Raw genomic sequence first — 18,742 nt, forward strand, 5'->3', positions numbered from 1 at the left:
GATTCTCCGTCATAATAAGGGACTTTTTGCCCGTGCTAGACGGCCCACACTCGGGACACCGCCCCTCTGAATTTTGCACCCGGGTTAGTAGTCCCCCCTGCCCCCCCACGCTACTGGCCCATAGGCTCCCCAGCTATTGTAGGTGCTAACTCCTCTTCCCTGCAGCAGTTTCTCACTGACACAGAGGAGCCGGAACTGTGGGATTATGTGACCAGACCAGAGCTGATTAAAAATAAGTAAGTATACAGATATCAAACATTTTACGATTAGTTATAGCTAGGCTTTAATATTATTAAAGGGTGAATTACTTTGATCAAAGTACTTGATTAAGGCCTGGTTCACACCTATGCGAATTGGATGCGGCTTACACCACATCCAATTCGCATGACATTCTAAATACGTTCATTTGAATGAGGCTGGTTCACATATGTGCGTTGGATTCGCACTCCGCATTGCCCAAAAACCATGTGCATTTTCTGGGCATTGCGGTGCGAATTGCAAGCACATTATCTTCTATGGGAATGCATCTGATTCGCAGATGCAGTCCGTTGTGAAAAGGATAAAATCCTGACCTGATCCTGATGTAAACCTGACCTGATACTGATGCAATCCTGACCTGATCCCGATCAAAAACTGACGTGAAACGCTGGACAACTACTTTGCCAATTAGCTGTGAAAACGGAGCTTCAATTCGCACTGTACACGTGTGAACCTAGCCTTATTGTTTTGAGCAGGTGATGGTGTATCAAATCAATCTTCAGCTACTTTTGTCTCTTGAAGGCTCTTGCAGCCAGTATTGTTGTTTTTCATTGATTTTGAATAACGGAGAATACAGACATATAATTAATATTCCAGGAAAAAGGAGGGGAAAGGACTACCACTGTTGGGAGTGCCTAAGAGAAATAATTGAAATGTCCTTTTTTCTGAGAAGTATTGTGCTGTTTTCTCAAATGTAAATGCATCTCTCTGCTACTCATTTTTACTGACTCATTGCTGAGGAATCATATAATTGTATACACTTAATGGAAATCATCTAGAGAAGTTTTCGACTTTCATAGACAAGCTCTATTCCTTTTACTGTAAACCTGATTATGGGAAAAAAAATTCAATTAGGAATGGAACTTTTTAATGTATAAAAAAAAAGTGGTGTTCAGAAAAAAAAAGACCTTACAACTTAGTATTTATCATGTATACTGTTATGTTTTGTGCAGGTGCCTTTTATGGATTAATGTGCATAGCAATGTCAGTGGTTGCTTCATTTATGGGAAGTGTGATTCAGGTAAAATAATTTATATCAATTGTTAATTAGATAAATATGACTTATTTAAATGATTTGTGCAACGCAAACACTTGTAAAATACCAATTCCTACTGTATGCATGACCATTCTTTAGATATCAATATGATGTGCTATTTACTATAAAACTTACTTTAGCTGCCACCTCCCTAGCAACACAAGATAAAGTAGAGGTGGTGAGAATGCCGTATACTGATATACAATCTAACCCCTCTGCGCCGACTGCACACATATATGCGGCCTCACGGAAATGGGCTTTTTTCTGTGGCACCGCATTTATGCATCCCTCCCTTTGTGCTGCGAGCGCGGCGTACAGCATGCTCCCAGCACAGAGACTGGGCTCTCGTACTAGGGATTGGACTGTTGGTTTTGGGTCACCTGACCGCTGTAATAGCCTCTGATTGGCTATCACAGTGATCAGTCACTGTGAGCCCGCCCCTGAGTTTCCTTTCTTTACTGAATGAAGAGAAATATACATTGGATCTTCCTGTTCTTGCAGGAGAGGAATTGTAAACAAACTAAAGTGTGTAAAAAAAAAAATAAATAAAAAACAATTAAAAATAAAGAATAAAAAATAAAAGTTAAAAAAATAAATTAAAAAATAAGGGAAAAAATAACAAGATCAAGGTTGCCAGGGTTAGTGTTAGGGTCAAGGTCAGGATCAAAGGTCAGCATATTTTGGAAAGAATTAAAGAAAAAAAAATTGAATTGTTATCAGTGTCAGTTAGTGTCAGCGTGTTTTAAGCAGGATAACAAACATCGCTGCAATCGTCAGGAGCAGGATCATTTATTTTGGGTTGTTCTTTGGTGGTACATTATGATAATAGCAAGAAATATACAGCTAAATTTAAATATATATATATATATATATATATATATATATATATATATATATATATATATTTTTTTTTTTTTACTATTTTGGGCCAGTTTTCCTTTGATAATAAAAAAAACAATCACCAGAGATAGATTTGTTTTACCCTTATGCCCTGTACACACGATCAGACTTTCCGACGGAAAATATGCGATCGGAGATTGTTGTTGGAAATTCCGACCGTGTGTGGGCTCCATCGGACTTTTTCCATTGGAATTTCCAACACACAAAGTTTGAGAGCTGGCTCTAAAATTTTCCGACAACAAAATCCGTTTGCGTAAATTCCGATCCTGTGTAGACAATTCCGACGCACAAGGTGCCACGTATGCTCGGAATCAAGCAGAAGAGCAGTACTGGCTATTGAACTTCATTTTTCTCGGCTCGTTGTACGTGTTGTACGTCACCACATTCTTGACGTTTGGAATTTCCGACCAACTTTGTGTGACCGTGTGTATGCAAGACAAGTTTGAGCCAACAAAAAAAATCCGATGGATTTTGTTGTCGGAATGTGCGATCGTGTGTACAGGGCATAAGGGTGAAAACAAAGCTGGTCATAGGTGACCTAGTTTTTTTTATCCAGTTGAATGTAAGGTAGCAGATTACATTTTTTGTCCAACAAACTTAGAGCATTGCAGTGGTATAAACACATCGCTCCACAAACATTTCTGAAAACACCTGCTGACGTGTGCAGTTTCACCTGCAGATGAACTTTAACCACTTCAGCCCCGGAAGATTTTACCCCCTTGCTGACCAGAGCACTTTTTGCGATACGGCACTGTGTCGCTTTAACTGTCAATTGCGCAGTCGTGCAACGTTGCACCAAAACAAAATTGATGTCCTTTTTTTTCCCACAAATAGAGCTTTCTTTTGGTGGTATTTGATCACCTCTGCGGTTTTTATTTTTTGCGCTATAAGCGAAAAAAGAGCGATAAGTTTGAAAAAAAAGCAATATTTTTTACTTTTTGCTATAAGAAATATCCCCAAAAAATATATAAAAAAACTAATTTCTTTCTCAGTTTAGGCCCATACGTATTCTTCTACATATTTTTGGTAAAAAAAAATCACAATAAGTGTATATTGATTGGTTTGCGCAAAAGTTATAGCGTCTACAAAATAGGGGATAGATTTATGGCATTTTTATTATTATTATTTATTTTTTTTGTTAGTAATGGCAGCCATCTGTGATTTTTATCATGACTGTGACATTGCGGGCGGACACATCGGACACTTTTGACACTATTTTGGGACCAGTGACATTTATACAGCAATCAGTGCTATAAAAATGCACTGATTACTGTGTAAATGACACTGGCAGGGAAGGGGTTAAACACTAGGGGGCGATCAAGGGGTTAAGTGTGTCCTAGGGAGTGGTTCTAACTGTGGGCTCACTACAACATGACAGAGATCACTGCTCCCGATGACAGGGAGCAGTAGATCCCAGTCATGTTGCTAGGCAGAACAAGGAAATGCCTTGTTTACATCCCCCCACTCCGTGTCACGATCGTGGGTCCCCCGGTGGACATAGAGTCCGCGGGACCCCACGCGCCCCCTAAGTCGCATCTTAAAGGGGACGTACAGGTACGCCCATTTGCCCAGCCGTGCCATTGTGCTGACGTACATCGTTGTGCGCTGGTCGGCAAGCAGTTAACAAAACTGTATAAAATGAGGCATTATTACAGTCATACACCTTAACATATAGTAATGTAATGTGCCTAATTAAACAGAATAATGAAGATGAGATTACAATTGCAAGAAAACTAAACTTTATAAAAAAATTGGATTTTTTTTTATTAATTCAGTATGAGAATTAATAAAAAAGTCACCCAATACCATCACATGTGACTACATTGCTATTAACCAGTGTCATGAGTCTAAATTGTTATTTTTATTTTCACATTTAGGCAGCTTTATCTATATTTGCCATGATTGGAGGTCCACTTCTTGGACTTTTTTCCCTTGGAATGTTTTTCCCTTTCGTAAATCCTTTGGTGAGTATGATCTATCACTATTTACACTAGATCTATAGGGGCTTGTGTATGCAGCATTTGATCTTGTCAAAGCTGCTTAGAGGAGTTTAGGAGGAGGCCAGGAAAACCAAAACTAAAATGCATCTCAAACAGATCTCAAATGCAAGAATGTACCTAAAAGCAGGCTCCCATTGTCCCTCTACAGAAACTCCACAAGAGCATTATACACAGCCAATTCTAGCCAAGCTATGCTTCAGACAGGAGCCCTCTACCTCCTCTCTAGAGGACAATATTAATTGTATCTGACCATTGAACATGTTGTTTTAAATTAATTGAATCTCTTTGCAAGCATGCCCATTCTAAAAGGACACACGATAAGATCAGAAGAAAAATGTAGTACGACAAACAATTGGCCAATTATCTGATTGTTAGTATAGTGCTTTTGACAGCCAATTCCAACTTTTCAGTCAACAAAACCTGAAGGTGCAGGCTAGAAAATTTTTATCGTAAGTGAACACGTAAGTGAACGTCTGATTTTCTTTTAATTAGTACAGTTTTCGGCTGAAAAAAATCATAAGAGCAAGACTACGCATGCTCGGAAACAAAAAGAATACATTACAATACAATATAACACATTACATCACTTCTGAAGTTGTATTCTGTCATATGAGAATTTTTGCTAATTCAATTAACTTCTTCATTTTCGATATGAGACTAGCATGAAAAACAAAAAGGACGATTATTTGTCTGATAATCTCATCGTGTGTACCAGGCTTTAATGTTTGCTCTTGACAGACTTGTTCTAGAGGACAGATGACATCAAACACCAAGGATTTGTGGGCCTATAATAAAGAATGATAGGATACAATAGGAGTGGTTTTGTATCACTATTAATATAATACAGTATATTAGAAAATAAAACAAATAATCTGATCTAAAACTAATTTATAACTACTGTATTAAAAGGTCAAACCATAGATCAATGTAGTACTATAAAAAATAAAAGGGTGTTCGGTAGGGTTACACCGATACTATCGGTATTAGTGCCGATACCGAGTATTTGCACAAGTATCGGTACTCCTGCAAATGCACTGATACCTGAAACCGATACTTTCAGGCTTGGTTCTTTGAGCTGTCAGTGGGTCTCCCCTGTTGACAGCTGAAGTGTTAAAGAAGTCCGTTAATTGGAGCTGTCAAAAAAAAAAAAGCAGCCAGCAATGTTTATTAACAACATTGCTTAGCCACTGAAACACTAAAATAAAAAGAAACATTGTTTCTTTTTGAATCTTCCTGTTTCTTCATCTTCATCTGAACAAATGTTCCTCTGTTTAACCCCTTATAAAACCCTTAATTTACTCTAATCAGCCTTAATTAACTCCCTATTCTCCTCCATTTATTTATTTTCCTGCTTTTTTTTTTTTTTTTTTTTTTTGTTCACGTCCATTTTATAAACGATAAACAATTAAAACTTTTTTTGTTTGCTTTGTTAGTGAATATTTTTACATGTATATATTAACATATATTTACACATTTCACATTAAAAAAGTGCGAAATAAAAAAAAAAAAAAAAATCAATTTATTTCATTTGTAAATAACTTTTCAATGCTTTGTACCATTGCTGTCAGCTGAAGTGAAAACAAAACAGTTGCGGTAGGTATCAGTACTGTAATTGGTATCAGCGAGTATTAAAAAAAAAAATATCATGTATTGGTGCATCCCTAGTGTGGGGCACTAAAAAATTACAGTTTTACAAATAAGGTTTTACAAACAGCAACAATGATTAATCACTGTAGGATATACAGAAATTATCTTTCACTAATTTGACAAGAGCCTAAAATCTTTTACTTTAGATATCAGAATTTTTCTTTGCACTGTTGAATTTAAACCACCCATATTTAAAACACTATAGCATTTATACCAAATACGATGAGGTGATCATTTACCTATAGACATGGCAGTGTTGTGTAAACATATCAAGCTTTCAGGATCCTAGACAGGTAGGTTGACTTCAGTATGAGCATTCCAACATTTGCAGTCTCTGGTAGACATTTGAACTGGCAGCTGGCTTAGGGCCATAAACACAACACAACTGATATACCAGTGGTGGCAATCCAGCTGACCTTTTTGCATGTTATCACAAAAGATATAGCCAGGGTCAGTGCTACCATAAGGCCTCATGCACACTGGTTTCTTGTAAACGCTGTTTATCCTGACAGGAGAAAATCAGCGTTATAAACTCACTTAAGCTGCATTATTTCAAAACAGTGTTTGGAAGCTTATTTATTTAATTGGCCAGAATTTTTATTTATTCTGGCCATTGAAATAAATAAAAAAATAAATAAAACGCTGAAGTGCTAAATGTGCATACAGTTTGCGAGCGTTTATGAGCTTTTAACAGAGTTCAGCATTTTTTGTGGGCAGAATTCCCACTCCTGAACACAATTTTAGGGCGTTCAGAAAACACCTGATAAGCTCCTCTGCTGATAAACTTCTAAAAACATCCGTGTGTGCATGGACACATGGGATAACATAGAGGGGATTTTAAGGGCAGAAGAAAAAAACGCATAAACTCACAAAAACTTGAATTTAACAGCAGCAGTGTGCACGGCACTAGGATATTGTGATGTGGTAAAATCCCCAGCCACTTGCACGGGTCGGAGGAGCTGGCTCCCCTCCTCCCATCACTGTGCATGGTGATTTGGCGATATAAGTCCCTGCATGCAGCCTAGTGCATACCTCCAAACATTTTGAGATAGGAATGAGGGACACCTACTAACAAACGTATGTAGGCTTAGGACAAGCCTCCTGCAACACACCCGTAAAGGAGAATTAACCCCCAAAAAAGGTTAATTAAATCCACAAGGGCTTTTATTTTACAACTATTCCTTTATATTGGCTTTTAAAAAGTACAAATGTAGCAAATTCGAAATTGGATGAAAGGTTTAGCACTGGGAAACACTTCACCTTCCATTGCAGCAGTTCATGTAAAAGTAATAATATATGCTGCTTTCCTAATTTCTCATGGCCGCTCTCCAAATTTCTCAAAGCTGGTACTACCACCAACTGCTCACATACACCCCAATTTATCCTCCCCCATTACTACTTATATTATTACTATTACTGCTATTATTATAGTAGCTGGGAGTTATTAATGTGGCCATGGAAACAAGTGCTGGGGGTTATTATTGCTGCCACTCACCTCAGTGCTGAGGGTTATTACTGCAGCCACTGACACTGATGTTGGTGGCTATTAATGCTGGTGCTCATCTCAGTGCTGAGGGTTATTACTGCAGCCACTGACACTAATGTTGGGGCTATTATTGCTGGCACTCACCTCAGTGCTGAGGGCTATTGCTGCGTCCATTGACACCAATGTTGGGGGTTATTATTGCTGCCACTCACCTTAGTGCTGAGGGTTATTACTGTGGCCACTGGCACAAATGTTGGGGGTTATTATTGCTGCCACTCACCTCAGTGCTGAGGGTTATTACTGTGGCCACTGACACTGATGACTCCACTTGTTCAGTGTGCAAAGGGGAAGCCACTGGAATAGTACCCAGAAGATCATAGTTATCACTGTATGTAGTGTGGACTACTACAGTGATTTTCAGCATACCTATCAGTCCTCTGGATATCAGATATGGATACTTCCATTAAGCCAAGCTGAGCCAATGTAAGTTTGCAAACACTCATTTCTAGGGATCTATTTTAGGCATACACTATGATTAAGCCCCAGTAGGGGGCAAAACATGCTAAAGGCAGGATCCCGGGTGAAGCGCCTGTGCTTGTGCTGAACAATAAACCTGATCTTACCCTTTGGAAGTGATGTGTGGCTCAAGAGCTTTGCTGACCTATTTATATGGTTAATTCTAAAACTCACAAAACTATATTTATAGTACGTTCATTGTCTTTTGTTGGAGGCTGTATGAAGTACCCAGAAAAAAAAAAGAATACTTAAACTTAAGTAAACGTGAAGTCCTTGGCAGTAAACAAATGAGTCAAGGCAATATGTTTATGCAGAACAAAAACAATGATCTAATTTAACAATATATATTGCTCTGCAGGGTGCAGTGGTGGGGTTGATTTCTGGGTTTTCTGTGTCTCTGTGGATTGGAATTGGATCCCATATCTATCCTCCACTTCCTGAAAGAAGCAGACCACTTCCACTTTCAACTGAAGGATGTGGTTTTATCTTGGAAGATGCCAACTGGACCTCAACTACAAACTGGACCTCAACTACAACATCACCAGTGACTATATTGTCCACAGTATTGCAGCCTGATGGCAGTGCAAGGTCAGTGAACTTTGTATTTTTCTGCATATATTATTTCCTCATAATTATGGCATTACAAAACTCATGTATACATTTCATATACAGGCCAAAATCTAAGTCTAAAGTTAATCAGTATAATTCTCAATGTAGGAATCTTTAGTTGATACACAAATTAATCAACTCTAAAACTGTAATATTAACCTTAAGGCTCCATGCACACTGGCTAAAAAAAAAAAAAATGCTGCTCCTGGAGATGTTTAACGTTTTGCTTGTAGAATCAACTAATGTTATCCTATGTGTCCATGCACATTAGGTAGTCTAAAGGCATTTTCTAAGCTCAGCATTTAGTGACAGAAAAAAAAAACACTTTTGTTTTGCGTTTCTGAGAGTTTTCTGGTAGAAAAAAAAACGCTAATTGCTCCTAAGTACAAAAAATAATTGTGTTTTTTTCTGCCAACAGCACTGCCGTTTTTAAGCTATAAATTGTGAAAATACTCCAGCGCAAATAATAATGTGAAAAAGTGTATATATTAATGCTGCTGATGCCTCAAAAATATTATTCTTGACACTAAAAAAGTCCTCAAATTCACGTGATGTGGTGATGTAACATGTAGGGAGGAGGAGTCGGTAATGTCACGCTGGAACGCCATTTTGAGAGAAGTACACAGAGGCTGCATTCTTAAAAATACACACAGGCGATACTACTTTGTACAAAATGTGAGTGCCAATTTGTTGTTTTTAACCAAAAATAAAGCTTAACGTGGGAGTAAACTCTCATGGTTGATATTTACCTATCGGTAAGCCTATAAAAAGGCTTACTGTACCTGTAGATACTGTTATATCTCCTAAACATGTACAGTTTAGGAGACATTTACTTGTGAATGGGCCAGTGACGTCACCAGCGCATGTGCTCTGCAGGAACGTCATGCCTGTGCCGTTCCTTCAAAGTCCTGGGCTGTGAATAGCGGCTCCTGCGCGCATGAACGGGAGTGACGTCATCACACTGCGGCTGGAGGATGGAGGATGCAAACCTGATAGTGCAAAGCTGAAGAGCTTTGTTTTAAGGTAAGTTTTATATAATGTGCTAGTATGTAATGCATACTAGCACATTATAACTTTACCTTGCGAGTTAAAAAAAAAAAAAAGCATGGCGGTTTACTAGTGCTTTAATATACAGTGAGTACTATTAGTGCTATTGTCTTATGGGTACAACATGCGAGTGGGTACACTGTAGTCATAAAGGGATGGACATGGTCAGCAATGATACTCAGGTACTCAGGTAGACCGTGGTGTTTAAACAATGCTCAATTGGTACCAAGGGGCCCAAAGTGTGGCAAGAAAATATCCCCCACACCATTGCACCGCCACCACCAGCCTGAACCATTGATACAAGGCAGGATGGATCCATGCTTTCATGTTGTTTATGCCAAATTCTGACCCTATCATCTGAATGTCACAGCTGAAATCCAGACTCATCAGACCAGGCAAAGTTTTTCCAATCCTCTGTAGCGCTGGTAGATTTACAATCTACCGCAGAAGGTTGAAAGTTCGCCTCTGTTCCAGCTTGGCTGACGTTGTGTGTGCTTCCGTGCTGACCGGTGGGTGTCGCTGTTACCACTGGTCAGTGTTGGAAAGGCAACGTGTCAAAGTGTACAGATGCTCCTCTGTCTCAGAGACAAGCTCGGTGGAGGTGGTCCTCCGAGTTGCATTCTGGGAAGAGGGTATTTATGGGACAGACGCCATGTTCTAAGGGTTTTTTTTACAACCACCTGCTGTCCCTCCTGGCCGACAGATATGCACTAAGGAGCTACCTCGTGGTCCTCCGATCGGGAGGCCCACGATGCTACGGCGCAGGGGTGGGACCAGAGGCTTGTCTGGGGCCTACCACCGCGGCCGAGGCATGGTCCTGAGCTGTCGGTCCTGTGTGACGAAGCTGGACAGCCAAGGAGATCCCAGGGGAGGACCCGTCTTGGAGAGATCACGCAGCGTGCTGGTCTATAGAGGGGCCTGGTGACTCGGCTGGAGGACGTATCCAAAAGCACTAACCATACAGCATAGTGTTGCTGGTTCGGCTTAAAGGTTCAGGCACTGTGACTGACTGTTCACTGCAGAGAATCTGATACATTCTGTGGTAGAGGATTGTGCAGATTTACCCCCCCAAACTAGTCTGTGGCAGAGACTTTAGATTCGTTCTTTGTACTGGCTGCTAGACCGGTGAGAGAGGCCTATCCAGATGAGCAAAGAGTGTGTCCCATGAGGGGAGCACATTCCACATAATTATCTGAATTCTACCGGGACATTTTGTCGCTAAGATTTTGCAAGAAGATATTTGAGTTTCTCCTGAGAGTTTCCTTTTACCGCCTCTTTCCTGCTACTTCCTAAAGTTTGTCTGTTCAATAAAGCATTGAAAACGTACTCCAGTGTTGGTGCGTGTGTCGTCCAGAAGTAAACTCAACGGAACCCCTAGACTGGTCCCGGTGAAACAGAGGGAAGCAAGGTGAAGGTAACAGACCCGCTTAAACCAGCAGCTCCACCGTGAGTTAGTGCTACACCTCTATTGTCCAATTTTGGTGAGCCTGTGTGAATTGTAACCTCAGTTTCCTGTTCTTAGCTACCCAAAAAGAAAATGCAGCGCTCACATATACAATTATAAAAAATAGTGATAATAATTGCGTGACCAAATATAACACAGTATAAGTGTTATAACACTGAGATGTAAAAACAAAAAATAATTTGACAATAGGAAAACAAAAAATAAATGAATAAATAATGTCCACCAATGTGAAGAAAAGAGTGTATAAAACAGGAGGGGAAGGGTTGAGTCAAAAAGTCCTGATGTAAATAGACGCTATCAGTAAGTTGAAATCACTGAGGCATCAATGGGAACATGACAGAAGGAAGATCTTGCAAGGAGAACCACCACCAACTGTGTGAAGGCTTACCGGAAACAGTGGACTTAAAGGGGCATATACCTCTTAAGTCATGCAGGCTTGTGGTGATATTCACTGTTTAAAGTGAAGGCAATCACAGATCCAGGTCACCACGATCACAATTCCAGGACTGAGCAGCACTGGTCATCAGCAAGTTCATAGTAAAACATACGAATGAAGTTCATATGGAGGGAAGGAGGACAAAAGGATATCCACATACTCAAACGATGAAACCAAAAGTTATGCCGCGTACACACGGTCGGACTTTTCGTCTACAAAAGTCCAACGGAAGCTGACGGACTAAAGCTGGCTGGTAATCCGATCGTGTGTGGGCTTCTCCGGACTTTCAACGGACTTTTTTAGCCTAAAATCCGACGGACTTTAGATTTGAAGCATGCTTCAAATCTTTACGTCGTAAGTACGACGGACCCCGAAGTCCGCTCGTCTGTATGCTAGTCCGACGGACAAAAAAACGACGCATGCTCATAAGCAAAAACTAAACGGAAGCACTCGGTCTAGTAAAACTAGTGTTCGTATTGTAGGTAGCACATTCATCACGCTGCAAAATCTGTGATCGTTCAATGCAGCGCATTTTATTTCTTCTTTACGAAGGCTCTAAAGAACGAAGGTGTTTTGCTGTTCATAATCAGAGTTCTCCCAAACTGATTTCTGGATTCTTTTTCTCTTTGATCTCATGAATGATATAGTATGCCTTTTTAAAACAATGTTTCCATACTAATAATACTTTTTCCCCCTTTTTTTTTTTTTTTTTTTTTTTTTTAGGTTTGTAAAGTTAACACAAAGAACCCATTATTATTTTTTTTTTTTATAGTGTTTATTTTTTAGTTTTTAGATAAAGTTAACCCAAAGCACCGTTTTTGGTTACGTAATTTTTTTGATTTTCAAGACTTACCACTTGAACATTATTAACATTAGTAATGTATTTTTGGTGTGTTTTTTTTCAAACTCAATGAGATTGTTGTCCCTTGTTAATTTAACATTGTGTGTAAAATCAATGATTTCAAAGAAAACACATAAAGTCTTTTGCTAAACTCAAAAAATATCCATTTATTCATGGTCAAAATAAAATAAAGAGGAAGTCAACGCTGGAAAAAGTCGGTGTACCAGAAAATTGGGATCTTGAGGAGTCCATATAAGAGGGAGCACAATCTGGTCCAAGAATCCCAGAGATCAACAGCACCAGCAGATGATCTAGATGTCCCCAGACTATGGTCCTACAACAGCCTGCGTCTTCTGTCAGACCAGACTGAACCCAGGTCATCATTTTCTTCTCTTCCCTGCAGCCTTTCCTCCACGCTGCCCTGCAGCCTTCCCTGTAGCCTTCTTTTGAGGCTGTGGCTCTGGTGTTTCAGTTGTGGCAGGAGGAGGAGGAGGAGGAGGAGGAGGAGGAGGGGGGGCTGCCTCATGTAGTTGGGTGTTTTGTGTTAGCGTGCCCTGCAGCCCCTTATGGATTGTTTCCCCAAATAGGCGCTCACAAATGAGGCGCTGCTCCCTATTCATCTGAAGAAGCCTGCTGGCTAAGTAGCAGCCATAGGATTCTTCCGCTTCGGGGGGGCTCCTTAAAAAACGGGTGGCCTCTTGCATGAGGCGCAGGGATGCGTCCTGTGTGACCATCCCCTTCCTGGCCCTTTTTTTGGGAAGGTGGAGGGGAGGCACTTGGGATTCGGTCAGGCTCCTACTGGGCCCAGCCACCTCACTTGGCCCAGCCACCTCACTTGGCCCAGCCACCTCACTGGGAGCAGCCACCTCACTGGGAGCAGCCACCTCCTGCCTGACACTGGGCCCAGCCTCCTCCAGGATGATGGTGAATCCGGCCTCCTCCAGGCTGTCCATGGGCCCGGTCTCCTCCTGCCTGCCACTTTCCCCACATTCCTCCTGGATGGACTCATCCTGTGTATAAAAAAAGGACAATAGTTTGAGTATATTTTTTGGGGTTCATCAATGACACACAGTTTGCTTCTCATGAATAGCAAATTCAATGTGAATACTTCTCTTTAATAAAAGAGTCTAATCAGACACCCTAATTATTTCAAGCAGGTGCCAAACATATTTAGCCACTACTGTCAATTGATATGTATACCCAATTTTGAGTGCCAAATTATTTTAGACAATTATAACATCCAGTTAACATCATTAATATTAGTACAGTAAATATTTGTTAAAATAATTTACCTGACTCCAGATGGTCATATCTGGTTCATCCAGGATGGAAGACCCAGCTTGCTCCTCATCAGCCTCTGCTGGGGTGGAGGGAAGGGTGGAGGGAAGGGTGGAGGGAAGGGTTGAAAGTGATGGCCTGGCTTCATTCTGGTCATCCAGAAAACGGAGTTGTTTGTAGTACCACAGCCTGGGTACATAAACATCATCTGCTGATGCTCCTGATCTCCTTGATTCCTGGATCTTCTTATGCTCCCTCTTATACATGTTCCTCAAGACCCCAATTTTCTTGAGCAATGTCTCCATTGTTGCTTCCGGGATGGTCGCCTGGACAAAGGCCAGAAGTCTCTCCAGCGTTGACTTCCTCACATGCTTAGCATAATACTGAGGGTGTTTCACCTCCCACAAATTCCTCATCTCTCGATATTTGGAAATAAAAGATGTAAGGAACTCTGGATCCTTAAATAGGGGATTCATTATATCTGGAAAAGATGAAGTCACAAGACAAAAAACACTTTTATTATAGGTTTCGGCTAACCCCTCATCATCTTCTCCCTATGTAGGCCTCATCAATCTATCAAGCCATATAGGCCGCTTGCTACAAAGTCATGACCATAAAAACCAAAAAAAAAAAAAAAATATCTAAAATTACCTTCGTTTTGTAACGTCCAGGTCCACTATCACCTACCACAGAACGTACGTACGACACGTGCGCAAGGCCCCTCTTTATACACTACGCATGTGTGAAACTCCGCCTGCGTCGCCCGCCCCTGACGTTCGAAATTAACTCATGTTCTCCGCCCCCTAATTCGACGCACAGAACGTACGTACGACACGTGCGCAAGGCTCTTTATACACTACGCATGTGTGAAACTCCGCCTGCGTCGCCCGCCCCTGACGTTCGAAATTAACTCATGTTCTCCGCCCCCTAATTCGACGCACAGAACGTACGTACGACACGTGCGCAAGGCCCCTCTTTATACACTACGCATGTGTGAAACTCCGCCTGCGTCGCCCGCCCCTGACGTTCGATTTTAACTCATGTTCTCCGCCCATTTTTTGTTACGGCGCGTAGTGGAGTTAAAGAATGGCGGAGACACCTGAAATGTTGACGACCTCAGGTAGTGGAGACAGCCCGGAGGCAGGAACGTCAGCGAAATCTATGAGGCCTAGATTTAAGGCCTCTAATATGAGTTTTAAAGAGATGGTGGAGATGGTGGCCATTCTTCACAAAGACGACTATGATGGCAATTATGGGCCGTACGCACGGCCAAATTTGCGCAAGGCCAAAATAATGGCGAAGGTCGTGGAGACTTTGCAGGCATCTTTTGGGGTCCAGCGCTCCAAAGATCAACTGCGAAAAAGATGGTCTGACCTGAAACTCAGGGAGCCGGATCAATACCGACGTATCCGGAAAGTTCTTAAAAAAAGTAAGTACTTGTCGTGTTTTTCTCTTGTGTTTATTACCTTGTATATTGCTCCATGTGCTTTTCCTTCCTATCCGATTTTTGTTTTCATCGTTTTAAACGATCTTTTAAGAAACCTCGTTACATATCTATAGATATATATCTATATATACATATACACATATATATACATGTATATATATATATATATATATATATATATATATATATATATATATATATATATATATATATATATACATATGCATATATATATATATATATATATATATATATATATATATACATATATATATATATATATATATATATATATATATATATATATATACATATACATATATATATATATATATATACATATACATATATATATACATATACATATATACATATATATATACATATATATATATATACACACATACATATATATACATATACATATATATATATACACATACATATATATATATACACATACATATATATACATATATATATATATACATATATATAACTATATATATAACTATATATATATATATAAATATATAACTATATATATATATATATATATAACTATATATATATATATATATATATATATATATAACTAGAGAGAGAGAGAGAGAGAGAGAGAGAGAGAGATAGATATATATATATATATATATATATATATCTCTATCTATTGAGATATAGATATAGAGATATATATATAGAGAGAGAGAGAGAGAGAGAGAGAAATATATATATATAGAGAGAGAGAGAAATATAGAGATAGGTAGATAGATAGATATAGAAATGTAAAACATTCTTTTGGAAGATTTGAAGTTATCTTAATTTTTTGGCTTTACATTTAGTTAGATAGTTTGAGATTTTGTTCCAGATATAGAGAGAGATCAAAAGATTATTAACTATATTTTGAGATATTGATATCTATCTATCCGATATGTCTTTCTAATTTTAAATATTGAGGTAAAATAGGAACTCTACACAAACCACTTCATTACAAATGTTGGAAAATTACTATGTACTAAAATATCTGTGTGCTAATTAGATTAATAATTTTTTGTTTCACATAGGGGAAAAATCACTCAGCCAACAACCAGAAGACAGTCCACCCCAAGCAAAAAATGATTGGGAAATAAGCCCAAGTCCCATTGAGGATGTGGAGGAAGGAGAGGTGGGCGACATGGGCACCCCACCAGGTGAGTGTCTGACACACCAGCTTACGGTAATCTATGCATGGCTGCCTTTTATTTTATGTAATTTTTCTACTCTATTTTAGGTGATCTGGTTGTGCTTGAGTCAAGCAACAGCGCCACCCCCGAGGATGTTCATGAAGTTTGCGACATGGGCACCCCACCAGGTCAGTGTTTGAGACACCAGCTTTATGGTAAGGTAAACTTATGTGTGCATATTTCTAAACATATTTTTTTTTTCATTCCACTTTAGGTCCAACTGACTATTTCACCACAGACAGTGCCCAACGGCTAATTGCTCAAATCATGGCCTGGAATGGGGAGATCGATCAAATGCGGAATCGGCTGGATCGTATGCAGCAGGAAATGAAGGACATGATTGATGTTTTGGGTCGAATCTAAATGCCCTTTTTTAAACCCCAAAACATCAATCATGTCCTTCATTTCCTGTTTTGCTGACCCCATTCTGGGCCTTCTCTTTTTTTTTTTTGCCAGAACATAAATGGCTGTTTAACCTAATGTAAAAAAGGAGGGCTGTTTCTCGGAAATACCTCAAAAATCCACAAAAAAATAAAAATTGATTTTCAAAAAAACACAAAAAAAAAAAAAAATAAAAAACTTGATTTTAAAAAACCATAAAAAATAAAAAACTTGATTTTAAAAAACCATAAAAAATAAAAAACTTGATTTTAAAAAACCATAAAAAATAAAAAACTTGATTTTAAAAAAGCAAAAAAAATAAAAAACTTGATTTTAAAAAAGCAAAAAAAATAAAAAACTTGATTTTAAAAAAGCAAAAAAAATAAAAAACTTGATTTTAAAAAAGCAAAAAAAATAAAAAACTTGATTTTAAAAAACCAAAAAAAATAAAAAACACTTGATTTTAAAAAACCAAAAAAAAAAATATACAAACTTTCTTAAAAAAAAATAATAAAAACAAAAATAACTTGCTAAAAAAAAAAAAAACATAAACAAAAAAATTGCTTTAAAAAAAAAAAAAAAAAACACAAAACAAAACTTGATTTTCCCAAAACAAAAAAAAAAGCCTGTTTGTGAAAATCAAAAAGCCAAAAATATTTTTTTGTGGATTAGGTATAAATATTTAGATATAATTATATTTTGCTACATTATTAAGATATCATTCTATTTTTGTCTATGAACATTTTCTACTAAATGCAGAACTGAATGCATAACAACCATTAATAAAAACATCTCCTTATAGGAATTAAATAAATGTGTGGTTTGTTATTTCAAGGCTCAGTATCATTTTAGTTATAATTGTAAAAAAGTTGTTTACAGTGGCAATGGAGCTTATTTAGACATTTAAAATTACAATACAGTTGGCACTACAACTGCTCGACCATAACCTAGGAGACAGCCCAAAAGAAAGGCAAGCAATAAATATAATGCAAGATTTCATCAATAATTTTTTTATTGTCAAAAATTATATATCCTGGCCCATTGCAATGGCCCCCCTACCCATAAAATAATTAACATATTGCTGTCTAACTTGACGGGCACTTTGGGGGGCCAAGCCAGTACGGACAGTATCCAGGCCTGTAAGGTTGGCTTCTATTTGTCCGGCCTCAGGCCCAACTGTGCCTATATAATTTGGAGCATGCTTATTTAAAAAGTTGTGCAGAATGCAGCACGATAAAATGATAAAATTAAGTTTGTATTCCGCCAAATTAATGGCTGTTTGAAACAGGCGGAACCGGCTGGCCAGAATTCCAAACGCATTCTCAACCACTCTTCTAGCTCTGGCCAGCCGGTAATTAAAAACCCTCCTCTCCGGGGTGAGTGTTCTTTGGGGGAATGGCCTCATGAGGTGCTTGCTGAGAGCGAAGGCTTCATCGGCAATGAAGACAAAGGGGAGTCCTTCCACGTTATCCTCATCAGGTGGCAATCCCAGGCCACCACTCTGGAGACGCTGGCAGAACTCCGTCTGGGCAAATACTCCTCCATCCGACATCCGGCCATTCTTCCCCACGTCCACATATAAAAAATCATAGTGTGCCGACACCACCGCCATTAAAACAATACTGTGGAACCCCTTATAATTAAAATAATATGACCCCGAATGGGGTGGTGGCACAATGTGGACATGTTTCCCATCTATAGCCCCTCCACAATTGGGAAAGTCCCAACGGCTGGCAAAATGGGATGCCACAGTCTGCCATTCCTGTGGCGTTGAAGGAAACTGGGAAATCAAACAAGAAAACCAAAATCAATTAATTTGGAAGCTAACATTGCAAGAAAATTAGACAATTAAAAACATTATTCCCCAGCATCAGTATAACATTCAATAATTTAATTGTTCTGGAATAACTAATATGGAAAGGCACACTTATCAGATTGCTCACCCCCTCTGATGGAACATTGATTACATTTTAGGGGGTTGTGAAATCCCTAAAAAAAATTACTTTTAGGACACGCAGGAATTTAGGGACTAAAAAGGCTACAAGACTGCAGTTGTCGCACTCTGCAGGTGCAGTTGCTAACCAGCTTACAGTAAATGAGGTAATGTAAAAAGGCATTCATGTTGCAAGGAGTACACAATCACATGCAAGGGCAATTAATGAAAACACTTTG

At 38.9% G+C, this 18,742-nt stretch overlaps 1 protein-coding gene across 2 annotated transcripts in view; it reads left to right on the forward strand.

Annotated features, from left to right (window-relative positions):
- Positions 1-18,742, forward strand: part of LOC141132216 (sodium-coupled monocarboxylate transporter 1-like) — a 114,131-nt gene that overhangs the window by 67,009 nt on the left and 28,380 nt on the right. For both annotated transcript variants that reach the window (XM_073620378.1, XM_073620379.1), the window contains exons 10-12: positions 1,212-1,279; positions 4,072-4,158; positions 8,202-8,431. In XM_073620378.1, coding sequence (XP_073476479.1) covers positions 1,212-1,279; positions 4,072-4,158; positions 8,202-8,431 — 385 coding nt within the window. The remainder of the gene's footprint in view (positions 1-1,211; positions 1,280-4,071; positions 4,159-8,201; positions 8,432-18,742) is intronic.

This window comes from Aquarana catesbeiana, linkage group LG03 (assembly GCF_042186555.1).
Source record: "Aquarana catesbeiana isolate 2022-GZ linkage group LG03, ASM4218655v1, whole genome shotgun sequence".
Classification (NCBI taxonomy): domain Eukaryota; kingdom Metazoa; phylum Chordata; class Amphibia; order Anura; family Ranidae; genus Aquarana; species Aquarana catesbeiana.